Source organism: Marmota marmota, unplaced genomic scaffold (genome assembly GCF_001458135.2).
Source record: "Marmota marmota marmota unplaced genomic scaffold, marMar, whole genome shotgun sequence".
Classification (NCBI taxonomy): domain Eukaryota; kingdom Metazoa; phylum Chordata; class Mammalia; order Rodentia; family Sciuridae; genus Marmota; species Marmota marmota.
The window spans coordinates 16,919,245-16,933,589 of NW_026000026.1; the positions used below are offsets into that span (position 1 = coordinate 16,919,245).

General features: G+C 48.4%; 1 protein-coding gene across 5 annotated transcripts in view; it reads left to right on the forward strand.

Moving 5' to 3' along the window:
- Window positions 1-14,345, forward strand: part of Ptprt (protein tyrosine phosphatase receptor type T) — a 783,764-nt gene that overhangs the window by 749,897 nt on the left and 19,522 nt on the right. For all 5 annotated transcript variants that reach the window (XM_048810927.1, XM_048810928.1, XM_048810929.1 and 2 more), the window contains 4 exons: window positions 2,010-2,145; window positions 4,118-4,267; window positions 6,078-6,251; window positions 9,752-9,883. In XM_048810927.1, the coding sequence (XP_048666884.1) occupies window positions 2,010-2,145; window positions 4,118-4,267; window positions 6,078-6,251; window positions 9,752-9,883 (592 nt within the window). The remainder of the gene's footprint in view (window positions 1-2,009; window positions 2,146-4,117; window positions 4,268-6,077; window positions 6,252-9,751; window positions 9,884-14,345) is intronic.

Here is a 14,345-nt window from a genome sequence, read left to right on the forward strand (position 1 = left end):
TAGCAAGGCACTTTCATGCATCTGAGCATAGTGGTGCACACTCCTGGAGCTATTATAAAGATTAAATGGGTTGGCTAATGTGTGCTGAGTGCCTGACAAAATTCCTGACATATAGTAAGCACTTTAAAAATATCATTGTTCTCCATCTCTTAATGTTGTCCCCCTCCCCAGGCTTTTAATCCTTTAGGCAAGAACCAAGACTTACTCATCTTCATGTCCCCACTCCTAATCCCAGCATCTGAAGCATCATAGATAGTGGAAAAATATCCATCAAATATAAGTAGCAACAATTTATTGAGAAATTACTCTGTGGCCAGGCACAGGGCTAAGCCAATTTGCATGCATTAAGCTTTTTAAACATATAATGTAATTTATATGTTTTTAATTTACATACATGGTACTCTTAATGCTATGAGGTGGGTCTATTTGTTATCAGCCTCATTTTATGAATGAGAGTCATGAAACCCAGAGAGATGAAGTCATTTACCCAAGGTCACACAGCCAGAATTTGATCCCAAGGGTCTCTTCCAAATACTAAATCACTAAAATGTTTAATAAACACAGCACAATCCTTACAAAGACTCTGCCAGGAGGCAAGTTATATGTTATATGCCAGGCTGTTGAGGCCACTTTGGGGGAGTTCTGGGTCAAGATGGTAGTAGATGTTCTCAGGCAAGAATAAGTCAGAATGTACTCAGTTCTGTACCATTGAAGTTTCATCGGGAATGAAGACTGCCCGAGAGCCTTGAGGGCCACAGTCCCATCCTGCAGGCCTGTGTGCCTCAGATTTATCGGCCAATGATGCTTCTCCGTCTTCTCTTCTCTCTCTTCCTCTCTTCATATCCTCTTACTTCCACATTAGTGGACAAAGCCATCTGTGTCCATGGCCGAAGCAAAACAGGAGACTCAAGCCAAAGTGGGCCTCCGGGACAGCCTGCCTGGCCTTCCCTTCCCAGGCGGGACGCATTGAAGGCAAATGTTCAGCACCAGTATTTTAGGACCCACCACTAATCAGGGCAGGGCTGGCCGTGTTCCAGGAGCCTCACTGAGGTCTGAGATTCTCCTGAGGAAGCCATCTGAGATCCGAAATCGAATGTGTGTTGGGAAACTCAACACCTGGCAAGGGTCGGTCTCAGGGCTGTCAGCTGCTCAGTTTCAAGAGGTTTCTAGCTCCTGGTCCTGGGGAAGCCAAATACAGGGCCTTGGATCCCTTTCTGCCTTTGGGGAAGCTCAGAGGTCCTGGGCTTCCACTCTCTCCCTCGCCTCTCCTCTGCTCCACCTCTCCTGCTCTTCCTTGCTTCCATGTATCAGCCCATTTGCTGAAAAGAAAAAACAGAGAAGGAGAAAAGAAGGGAGGGAAAGAGGAAGGACATGTTTATTAGGCGTCTTCAGTGTGGAGGATCCCACGCTAAGTGCTTCACACTACACAGTGGGTCATCTTACCCATCAGATGAGGAAACCACACATATACGTGCTGCATTAAGACCCATTATACACTGTAAATCTGATCAAGGAAGGAAGTGTAAGAGCACATGCTCTGCAGCCAGACCACCTGGGTAAAGTCCCAGCTCTACCACCTGCCGGCTGTGTCACCTCAGGCAAGGCCAGACCTCAGTGCCTCAGTCTTCTCACTTGTGAAATGGGAGAGAAATTTGCTAACAACCTCACAGGGGAGTTTATAGGTAACATTGTAAAGCTCTTAGGACAATGTACGGCACTTGGCCAGTGCTGAATAAGTGTTTGCTAAATGGATACAACAGAATAAGTCACCCTGATCAAATGCCCCCAAAGACAAGCATGACTCTGGCATCTTACAAAGGACAGAGGTGAGGTTCTAAGATTGGTTGCCTGCTTGGCATCTCCCAGGAAGGTCTGGGGTTCCCACCCTTCTGCTATCTGCAACAGCCTGCCTCTCAGCAGGGCCCTGGATAGGGGGCTGAATGGTAGGGGATGCCCAGAGCTGAAATCACCCCAAGATCCCTCCCCACACCCCATAACCTCTCTTCCAGTGCTGGAGCTGGGAGGACCGGCTGCTTCATTGCTATTGACACCATGCTCGACATGGCTGAGAACGAAGGGGTGGTGGACATCTTCAACTGCGTGCGTGAGCTCCGGGCACAGAGGGTCAACCTGGTGCAAACAGAGGTGAGTCCTGGAGGACTGAGCACCAGGGACCAGCATCACTGGCCACACAGGAGCATGGTGGACAGAGACCCAGGGATGGGGTCAATAGAAAGGAGCTGAGTGTGGGACAAGAGAGGGAGTGACCACACAGTTTGCTATGGGGAGACCACTGTAGAAGCTAGGACTGACATCGCACCCCAAGTCAATCCTGGGGCTCCGTGGTACAGGGATTTCCACCAATAATGAATGGTGATGAGGCTCCCATCTCTGAGGGTATCTAAGATGGGACTGAATGGCAGCTGTCAGGGATTCTTTGCCTTCAGAAAAGGGGTAGAGAGGGAAAGGATTGGCGTTTATGGATGCCTATTATGTGCCCAGCATCCACTCAGTCTCTATAGGAAGTGGTTTAATCATCCAAGTCCTTGAGTAATTGAACTAGCAGCTGGGGATTCAAAGAGAGATGATACACAGCCCCAGCCTTCAAGGTGGCTTTTGGGTACCTCTGTCCAGATAGAGAGCCTAAGGAGCAAAATGGAAGGAGTTTGTCTTTTTTGCTGTGAGGCAGGCAGCATGTGTGTTTTATATTCAGGGTATAAAATCATATCCTAGGAAGTAGCCCTTACCAGCATCTCCATTGTTATCCATGAGGAAGAAACTGAGAATTGTGTCCCCAAGGTCTCACCCAGCCATACTGTGGAAGATCATGGGTCCCTGTGACCCTCAATGTCCATGTTCTTTGTTCTGAACCATCTTCTCTCTAAGCAAACTTTCTGCCCATCCTCTCCTCCATGCCTTGATTTGTTGTTCCAACAATGAGTCCATCTTCTGGTTCTAGTGAAGGCTGTGGGTGCCCAGGCAGAGCTGGGATTTGTGAGGAACTGCACACATCATCCACCCTGGAAAAGGAAGTTGCTTATGGCTTTGGGCATAGCAGACCCTCCTGGATCTGTAGTGAAGACCCCCATTGTTGGGTTTGTATATACTGGACCCTGCTGCAGGCTCTGAGCAGACTCAGCCCTATCTTCAGGCTTCTAGCACTAGAGCCAAAAGGACTGCATGCAGCAGTCAGGCTTGCTGGTTGGAGTCAGGCACATTGTACTTACTCTCCATGGGGAGACATGTTCAAATGATGCATCCAGATAACCACACTAGGTAGAGGATAAACCAAATTTTGCAAGAAAAAAAGTCACTCAACAAACACTTAGCAAGGACCCAGAAGTAACAACTTTGGCTTGGTGGACTTAGAAAAGACTTACCAGAAGGAATGAAACCTTGAAGGTCTTGAAAAGGGGAGTGGAATTTCAGGAGAAAAGAATAACAGATACAAAGAATTGGGATAGGAGAGGGTATGGCATGTGTTTTCAGAGCAGACCCTGAGACAAAGAGTTCAGGGCAAGCTGAGTTTCTTTGGGAGTTGATCCCAAGACACTCTGGTGGGTGAGTGGGGAAGTGAGATGGAGAAGGGTAGGAAATGAATGAAAGGTGCTTTATCAGGTTTTAACACTGTGGACACCTGGGGAATTTTGAGATGTGGAATGTGCATCTTTAAGTTATTCACCAAAGGAGAGAAGGAACTTAGATTTTCGCCCCCAACTCTCCATCTATTATTGCTTGAGGGCTGCTTCCTGGGGCATTAACTCTTTGGCTCTTTGGCTTACCTGCACACAGCCCAAGTGTGCTCCTGGGACTAGCAAGAAAGCCCTCAGCAGGGAATCACAGGTTTTGTGCAACAAGAAGTCTTCAGAAGGCAGGTGAAAGTCAAACAAGCACCACAAGCAAGTTGCTCACTTTTATCAGTGACTCTGCTGTTCAATCTCATACAAGGAGAAAAATCCATGAAATCTCTATAAAATACGGAAACCTGGCCCTTTGGGTTACAAGATAAGGTGGCAGTATAAATCCTGTGCATTCTTTAGAGCTATAAGATTAAACGTGGACAGGTCTCCCAGGAGACTGTCCCTACCTGCCTACTCCCTCTCTCCCTACTATGCAGGAGCAGTATGTGTTTGTGCACGATGCCATCTTGGAAGCGTGCCTGTGTGGCAACACAGCCATCCCGGTGTGTGAATTCCGCTCTCTGTACTACAACATCAGCAGGCTGGACCCCCAGACGAACTCCAGCCAGATCAAAGACGAGTTTCAGGTACGGACAAATCCTAGGTTCAGTGACTGTCTTAGTCCAGGCCGTTATAAAAAATTCCCATAGACTGGGTGGCTTACACAACAGACATTTATTTATCACATTTCTAGAGGCTGCAGTTCAACTGATGGAAAATCCAGGGTCTTGAGAGGGCTCAGGCACTGTTCTGGTGTGTGGATGGCTGTCTTCTTGTTGTAGCTTCATGTGGCAAAAGCATGTTTCTCCCTTTAAGGGCAACTAACTCCATTCATGAGGGCTTCACACTCATGACCTAATCACCTCCCACAGACACCACCTCCTAATACCATCACACTAGGACTTAGGATAAGAATGAGTGCATTTGGGGAGGCATGCAAGCATTCAGTCCATAGTTGTGTTCCAAACAAGTTCAAGGTGCTGTGCACATTTGTAGAGCTTAGTGAGAAGTGAGATGTCCATGTGTTTTCAGTCTGTAGCACCAGGCAGCTGCAGAATGTCTTACAAACAACAAATGCACAGCCATGAGCAAGTATTAGCTCAGTGATTGGCCAAGGCCTCTTTTTAAGTTAGGTCTTATGTAGTTCCTGTCCAGGTTGTTGATGGAGACAAGTTTATAAACACAAGTGTGAAGTTCATGCCTCTTTGTCCCTGGAGGGACTCAAGTTTCCTCTGTATTTTTTGGTACATTCTTACTCCTCACAGTGTGGTCTAGAGAGTAGCTGTAGCAGCTTCATTTAGGAGCTTGTGGAATCCTGGGTACCACCCAGACCTACTGAATAAGAACCTGCAATCTAACAGGATCACTGGTTGATTTTTTTTTTTTTTTTGTCTGAACATGAAACTTTGAGCAGCATCACCCTATAGCGTAGCTCAGGCATAGCAATTCCACACTGGGCAACTCATATGGTCCAAGTTGTGGCAAGCTCCGTCTGAGGACCCTGGATTTGAATCAATAGTTAGAAAGTTAGAGTCTAACCCTTCCTCCTAAGGCCAGTGCCAGAGTCATAACCTGGGCAATAGAAACTGAGAACCAGGCAGGAGACTCGTGTCTGCTTCAGCCATGGGCAATGGCTAGGTTTATGGTTCTATGGCAGGTACTTCAGCCAAGCCAATTCTTTAGTGCTCCTTCAAACAAATGATCTTTAATGATTTGGAGCAGAATCAGAGTGCAGAATGAGGGGAGGATGGGACACAGACACATGGTCATTGCGCACAGCATCTATCTGTTGGCTAGGGCATCTCTGTCCTAAATTGTAACTTTGCAGAGCATAATAACTGCAGATTTTCAGACCTATTAAAACTTGCCCCTTGGAGGTCTCACATCCACCTTGAGCAGCTCATCCAAGCATTCTTCCGTCCTCAGGCAGTCTCCCCTGGCCCTCAGAAGAATGCTCGTAAATCATTCCCTTCATTCCATGACACTTCAAGTGATGTTTAGCACTCAAAGGGATTCCCTGCCCCCAGCCCCACCATATGCCCTCTGGCATCCCATCCTTTACTGTAGCCCTGGATGGGTTCAACAACTTAGTTCATATTGGTTGGCAGATGTTGGCAGCCTAAGTCTGAGCTTGTGTGTGGGCACACCACCCCTGCAGCTTTGGCAACTGGAAGGTGTCACACAGCCCCTGGCATGGGCTCATAGCTCACAAGTGCTATAAGATATGAAGGAACATCACCATTGTGGAATGGGATTCTGGATTCTGGGAAGGGGACAGCAGGGCCAAGCTTAGAAGGTGGAAATAGGGGAGTTAGGCTAAATTGGAACCCTCCTGTCTCCTCTGCTCAGGGGCAACAACATGAGTAGTACCTGTCGACTCACCTTTCTGCCCCACAGACACTCAACATAGTGACACCTCGCGTCCGACCAGAAGATTGCAGCATTGGGCTCCTGCCCCGGAACCATGATAAGAATCGCAGCATGGATGTCCTGCCTCTGGACCGCTGCCTGCCCTTCCTCATCTCGGTGGATGGAGAGTCCAGCAACTACATCAATGCAGCACTGATGGATGTAAGCTGAGCCCTGGAAGAGAGCTCCTGGCTGGCATTCCAGGGAAAAGTCTCTTCCCCAGGTGGAGGTGTCTGGACCCAGGGCCCTGACTCTATCAGCAGGTGGCCTCTTCTTGCTTCTGATCCGCTGACCTTAAGGACTTTTGCTCCCCTTGAAGGCTCTGGTCCAAACCCAGACACAAGCTGTGCTCTTGGTTCCTTGGCTCAAAGAACCTGGAAAGAACAGCTCCAAAGTTTAAAGTAACTCCCATGACACCACAAGGCTCTGGTCCTATCCTGCACCCACCCACTCCCATCTCCCACAGAGCTGACTCAGCCTGAGCAATAGAAACATTCTCTAAGCCAAGCCTTGGCCTGAATCCTGGGAGCACAAGATGGTATAGGCATGGGTTCCACCTGCAGGTACTCCCCATTCAGCTCCCCAGACATCTCCTGTGCAGAGGCAAAAAGGAGGGCACCTAGTGGGTGCTCAGTAAATTAATATTGAGCAAGTGATGGGAGGAAAAGAAGCAAGGAGAGAAACAAGCCATATTCCTGCATATCCGGTTAGGGGCTCCTTCTTGTACTCTCTGGATGTCAGGTCCAGGGAGGACCATCTACCCTGATGTGGCTTGGGATTAGAGTCGTATCCTTACCCCAGTGGGCCCGTGCATCTGCCTCACGTGCTTCATCCTTGAGGATTCTAGCTACTTCTGGGTATCATCACTTCACCTCCAAGATGCACAGGTGTTTGCAGAAGCATGGAACCATGGTCCTAGCCCCATCCATGTGCTTCTCAGCAAAGGAAACTGAGGCCAGATTGAGGAAGGGACTTGTGCTAGGTCGCCATGAAAACTAGTGGCAAAGCCAAACCCAGGGCTCCTGATTCTCACTCTAGAGTTCGTTTCTTGAACCTCCCCCACAGTTTCCTTGACTCGGTAAGATGCAGGCTTCTTGCCTCTTGAGGTTCAGAATCAAGAATGCCATTGCCTAATTGGACATGAACTCTTCCAGGTCCCCTTCCACTGCATGTCTGAGATCTTGGCCTCTACTTAGCCCATGTGACCCTCCCACCTCCCTCAAAACAGACAGGGACATGGAGCACTCTCTCCTAGGGCCAAGGCCAACTACTTCTCTGACTGCTGATCTTCCTAAAATTTCCCTCCAAGGGCCTGATGGGTTGGAGGCAGGTGGCAATGAAAGGTCTCAGCTCTCAAAAGGGTTGCCCTGGCCTCTGTCCATAGGTGCCCACATCCTCCATGAAAATCATGGCTCTGGGCCCAGAAGAAGAGAGCCTGGTCTTGGTCATACCAAATAGCTGGAAGTAAAGAAAAGACCCCTGGCTTTAGCTTCGTTCCATATATGCATGTGTGCATGCATGTGTGTGTGTGTGTGTGTGTGTGTGTGTATGTGTGTAGTGCACGATGGGGTCCAGGTGTGCACCCACACTTCCAACTTCCTCCTAGCTTTGTCCCTGCTTTCCCAACACCCCTTTCCTGCCTTCTTCATCCAAACAAGGATCAAACGAACTCTTGGCCTCTGCTTAGTAGGTTAGATGCTGCCGGGAGTCAAATGCCTTAAACCAAGCTCTGATTCTGATTGTATTCTCTTTGTCCACAGGGCATTTCTCCAGTGAGCCATCACTGAGGCCTTTGCCTTTCTTATATTAAAAAAAAAAAAGTCCTTATCTGTATTCCAGCTCAGTCCGTGCATTATCTGGTAACCATAGCAGCTTTGCCTCTAGCAGAAAAATATGAAGTCCTCTGGGTTAATTTTTAATGTTTCCCCTGGTAAAGGATGATGTTATCCATGAAATGGATTGCTGGCTGATCCCTGAAACTCGGCAGGAGCACGGATCTCGAACATATTTTCAGATAAGGCTTTGTCAGGCGTGCTGGCCTAATAGAGCATTTATCACAGAGACAGTGAAAAAGAAAAGAAAACTAACATTCCCTGAGCGTTGGGCACCATGTCGGACCCTGGACTTGCACTGTCTCATTCTGAACTTGGGTATTATTATCCCCCATTTTTTTTGGACAGCTACTGAGGATAAGAGTATTTCCATTACTTACTCAAGTTCAACTAGCTCAGAAAGGGTAGAGTCAAGGATCTGAACCCCAACTCTGCTGTCTCTGAAGCCTAGATTTTTTTACAGATCTTGAAATGGCTTAAAGACCATGCTGTCTGTGACTGAGGAATTTGGCTTTTGGGCAGCTCTATGGTCTACCCTCCCAGGCTCCTCCTCTGACCATTCCACTGGCCTTGGAAGTAGTTCTCCTTCTGCCTCTGTGATGTCCATGTTTGCAAGACATTTTCCTGTTATTGCCAGGGCCTTTGCCCCTGATCCCTCTCCTTTTCCTCCTGACCTGTAACTACACTAAAAACAGCTGCAAACGTCCATAGGAACCATCTCCCAAGAAAACTTTTTGAGAATAGAGGTTATTGCTCAGGCCTTACCAACTATTGATGAAGTGGAGATGCTTCCTAATCTCAAACACCTCCTCACAAGGTTGGCATGCCCAAAAATAGCCCAGGTGAAGCTCCCCAAATCACACAGGCCTTTTTATTGGGGTCTCTGTTCCCCCATCTATAACACAGGGATGAATTAATGTGACTATTGGCTGGAGCTACACTTTACCTGGTGTGTACCAGACCCAAGGCTGGTGCCCAGGATGAACACCTAAGTCAGGAGCCTTTCTGCTGTTGTCCGTGGGCTTCCAGTCAAGCTCTTGCTTGCTGGCCTTTCACATGCAAATCTTATCCAATTGTCTGACAACCATCCCTTTGCCTTTATGATTGCCATTTTCCAGATAAAGAATCTGAGTTTTGAGATCATCTGATTTCTTCTCTGTGTTTATCACCCCCTCCTTCCCCCAAAAGATACTGTACAAATGATGTTTGAATAAATGGGTGAACAGATGAATGGATGGATGAATAACTCATAAGTTAGAAGGGGTCTGAACCCCAAGTCTGCCGGACTTTAATACCTGGGTAACTTCCGCTGTTCCACTGGCTAAAGGACACAATGCCCACCTTCTGCCAGCTAGCTCAGCCCTCAATCCAACAAGAGTAAGCTGTGTAATAGAAGCTCTTTTGGAGGCCCGCCCAACCCCTCCTCAACATCATGGGCACAGGGACTCAGCAGATCTCTTATATCCCAAGAGGTGTCTTGGCCAGCAGAGCAGCTAATCTGCATCCAGAATCTTTCATTTCATATTGTAATGATGATTATTTGCTAAGCTCCAAGACATAAATAATTTATTTGGATAATCCCCATCCGACTGACACTTTCCTAATGAAATGTCTTAGTTTGGAGGAGAATGTGTTCATTACGAGAAGGTCCCCTTTGCCGCCAGGGCATTCAGAGAGAACAGAACCGGCAGGTGCTTTGTGAAATCCATTTGGCAGGCTCAGGGCTGCTGGCAGCCATCCGGGCCTCATCATCATCAGAATATCACTGACAGATATATATATATATATATATATATATATTTTACAAAGCCTGTGTCATTTCTTTGTCAGAGCCACAAGCAGCCCGCCGCCTTCGTGGTCACCCAACACCCTCTGCCCAACACTGTGGCGGACTTCTGGAGGCTGGTGTTCGATTATAACTGCTCCTCTGTAGTGATGCTGAATGAGATGGACACTGCCCAGGTAAGAAGAGGCCCAGCAGCCACCCTAGATGGGCCTAGGTGGATGGGGGGAGCCATACTGTAGACTCTGAGGCAGACCCTGGGAGTACCAGGCAAGCCCCTTCTTCTGTCCACAGAGGCAAGGAGGCCTCTACCCCTGGACCCTCAGTAATGACTCCCCCTGCCTATGGGCTTTGTTTAGCTCCCCACCCCCACCCAGGGCCACACTCTATTGTTCTGTGCTGCAGGCACTAGTTAGAGTCTTGCTCTAAGTCACACAGAGCTGTCACAGCTGCAAGGCCACCTCCCCAGCACTGAGCACCTGCAACCCTGAAGGGTATCTGGTGCCTGGCCACACCCACCTGCCCTGGTCTCTCTGCCACGCAGCTCACATGGGTAGAGCTGGGGCTTGAGCCTTGGAGGCTTGGCAGCAGACGACCACAGAGCCCTGACTTCATGCTAGCTCTAAGCATCACATGCACACTACACATCCCCATGCTCGGGACACAGGACATGTCTTGGGACAGTTTCTGAAGCCCCTGCCTCTCTGGCAGGGAAGCCTTTCTGGAGACAAGAAGATGAGGATGACCTTTCAGGTTTTTGAAAAGCTGTCCTTTTACTGCCTTGAAGAAAATTCAAAATAACTCAATGAACTCTCGTATGAGTGCTGTCCTTGCACAGGCCCTTGGGCAGGAATAAAATGTGTTTTCCAATGGGTCTGAGCGGTAGTCTCAGCCCTCCAGGAGTTCATAGTCTTCCTACAGAGACAGAGGAGCAAATTGTCCCTAGCTCATGTGACCATGCTGTAATAGAGGTCACTGGTGAAGTGTTGTGTTGGCAGGAGCAGGGAGCAATTAATTCTGCCCAGAGGGTGAGAGAAGACTTCAAAAAGGTGACTTTGACCTTGAAGAAGGCAGAGGAGATTTGGGTTTATGTGAGATGAACTATCGGGAAAAGACATTCCAGGCAGAGGGAAAGGCAGGGCAAAGGAGAGAGGGAGAGATGGACATAGGCTTGTGGGAAGAACAGCTTCTGCTCTGGTGCGGCTGGGGATTGAGCTCTGTCCAGAGGAGAAGAGCATGGTGAGGCTGGAGAGGGCATCAGGGGCCACCTTGCAGGGCTTCTGAGCCAGGCTCAGGAGCTTGGGCCATGGACTGCAGCATTATAAGTATCAGACTTTTACTTTGTAAGCCACAGAACTCTTTCTCCAAATAAAAGCTCTCATGCAAGCCCAGTGTGTGAAGAGCTCTGATCAACAGCTAGTCATATTGAAGCAGGAGGCAAGAGTCTGGGGCTCCCCCTACAGTGGTCTCTCATCTTCTCCTGGTGGCCCTTGGAGAGTCGATCACTCTGGTACCTTTGTGGACTCCTAGGGTTCCTAGGAACACAGTTAGAAAATTCTTCCTGTCCAGTGGGGAGAGACTCTAGAGGGGTTAACCTTGCGGAGGAGCAGAGCCAGAGTCAAGTCTGCCACCAGGGAGGAGGACAACTGCAGCACAGACCTGGGAACCAAAGACTCAGGGAGAAAATCTGTCAAGTGTGCAGAAAATAAAGCGAAAATCTGAACTAGAAGTGGCTGGGAGGCAGGAGAATTGGGACTAGATATGAGAATGTTCCCAGAGTTGAGTCCACAAGGTGTAGGGAGCAGTCACCAGTGGGAGGTGGGTGCAAAGGAAAAGTCACCGATGATGGCAGGTTTCTCATCTGGGCCAGCAGGTGGCCGGGGTGCACCTCTGCAAAATGTGAAGGCAGGAAGGAGGGGGAGGCAGGGAGAGAGTGGACTAGGACAGGCTGAAAGTGAGTGCAACTTGGAATGTGTCTGTGAGAGATGTTCAGGAGAGAATTCCTCATCCACGCGACCCACATTTGTTGAGCATCCGCTGCTCCTCCCTGGAAGCTATTCTAGGTGCTTAGAATGCATCAGTGAGCAACACAGATGAGGGAAATGAGAAAATTCCCATCTCTCGTGCACTTTCTGTTCTAAAGGGGGGACACAGACAATAACCAACAATGCTCTATAATGCACTTAGTTATGTGTGTTGGGAGGGAACAAAGGTGTGTGAGGTCAGAATCCTGACAGGACTGGGTGTAGACATATACCTTGGAGGTCATAGGAAGAACTTGGGGGTTCACTTTGCAAAAAATGGGGAGCCACTGACAGACTTTAAGCACAGTAATGGCTTAATTTGGCTTTTTTGTTGAAAGTGTCCCTCTGACTGCTATATTGAGAATAGATTCTTGATGGGGGAGGGGATGGGCGGTTGCTAAGAGTGGAAGCAGAGGGCACAGAGAAGAGGCGACTATAATTACAGAGAAGAGGCAGGTGACGATGGCTTGGATCAAGGTGGGTTCTGGATATATGCTGAAGGTAAATTCAACAAACTATCCTGTTGGGTTGAATATGGAAAGGGAAAGAAAAAGACAAGTCAAGGATAATTCCCAGGGCTGAGGGCCCAAACAATGGAAGGTTGGAAACTGAGACAGCTCTGAAAATAAATTAATTCCCTGCAGAGATCCGGAATTGGAAACCATCACCACCTATTCCTTTGCCTGCAAAAGTAGAACAGAGATCTCACCTCCGTGAGGCAGGAGTAAAACAGGGCCTTCAAAATCCCATTTGCTCTTTTCTTTTTTCCAACATCCTTTTTTTAAGAAAACTGGAGCTCAGACGCAGAGGAGGGGTTTAAAAGAATCTGACTGTCAGAGTCATTGGCAATCACACCCCCTGTCAGGGTAGGTCCTGGGTGAATGAAGGCTCGTTCAGTCCCAGATGTTGGTACAGCCTTTGAGAATCGAGTCTCTAAAGGCAAAAACATCAGGCTCAGAAGCTCCCCGAGGTTGGCTGCCGTATGCAGCTGGCAAGCGTGCTCTGAAATCGGCAGATGAATAGAGTCCTTATTGATATAAATATCATCACCGCAGCAGCTGGGCGCCTTGCAAAAATAAACAATGACACAGCGTGAGCATCAGAAAAGCCGCCCTCGGCACCTGGAGGGGCGGTTCTTTGAAGTGGCATCAGTATTTGTCTGCCAGCAAGATCCTGCCAAGGCAGCCCATGGTATGGGCCAGACCAGCACCATGGACAGATCTCCTTGGGTCCTGAGCATTGCTAGATTGCTCCTGAGAGGACTGATGCCTATCCCAGGAGCCCGAGAGCTCCTGCTGGGGGTTGGGAAAGCCACCTATAGGTTGCAGCAAAATAGGGCCAAGGAGAGGAAGCAGGCTGCAAGCATGCTCTATTTTCTTGCACTGTTGTCCAAATCCGTCTGCCTCTGCTCAGAATCTTATACTACGTCATTCAATCAGCCATCCCCAGCCACAAATTTTCTCTTTTCCACAGTGGCTGCTTTTCAAAGATAATTATGATCAATGAGGGCTCCTGATATAGACTCTCAATTCTCTGTCTTTGACCCTAAAGATTTTTCTAACTCTTTAGGGCTCCAGAAGCCTGTGATTGGATTAGTGGGGCAAAGCCCTAGAACTACAACATCCAGTAAAAGACACTGTGATTCCCCGTATCAATCAGGAAGAAACTTTTCAACCGTATCCAATGGCATTGACAAGGTCTCTTCCATCTTTGTGGGCTCTGTGGATATATTAGCATCCATGGAGAACAGAAACCAGAAAAAATAAACAAATACACAAACCCCTCTGCAGTCAGCCACACCCACCATAGTGTGCAGAAAGATCAGGAGATCCTCCATGCCAGTCATATGGTGGGAGGTAGAATCATGGCTTCCCAAAGATGTCCACATCCTAATCCCAGAGTCCTAAGAATAGGTGGGAAAAGAGATGTGATGAGCTGAAATTAAGGCTCTTGAGATATGGAGATTATCCTGGGATTCCATCAGGGTCAATGTGAGAGTCATTAGAGGAGAGAGGCAGGTGGACCAAGTCAGTGGATAGGGATGTGACAAGACAGCGGGAACTGAAGAGAGAGAGCCACCTCCAAGGCATGCGAGGCAACGGATGGGTTCTCTCCTGGAGACTCCAGGAAGGAATGCAGCCCTCCTCACATCTTGATCATAACCCCTGAGGACTGCTTTCAGAAGTCTGACCTCCAACATTGCAAGACAATAAACCTGTATTATTTTCAGCCCCCGTGTTTGTGGGGATTGGTTATAGAAACCGTAGGAAAACTGAAATCGTCAATTAAGACCAGGATTAGAAGGGATCAGAACAAAACAGAAATGAGAATGAAATTATGGTAAAAGCCAGAGTTAGCCTCAGTGTTGGAAGGGGAAGTGGTTTGGGCTGGAGGAAGTCTGTGTCTCCATCAAGATCTGAAACCAGAGCCATCAGGAGCCATGAGGGAATGGGATGCAGAGAGCCAAGCAGGAGGCCAAGGTCCACCAGGGTAGGTGGCATTGCCAACCAGAGGGAGGGCTTTCAAAAGTCAGGAACTATGCTTTCTGGGCCTCATTAATCATTCATTGATCAGCATACACTTATTGGGAACCTACCCTGTGCCAGGCAAACCATGG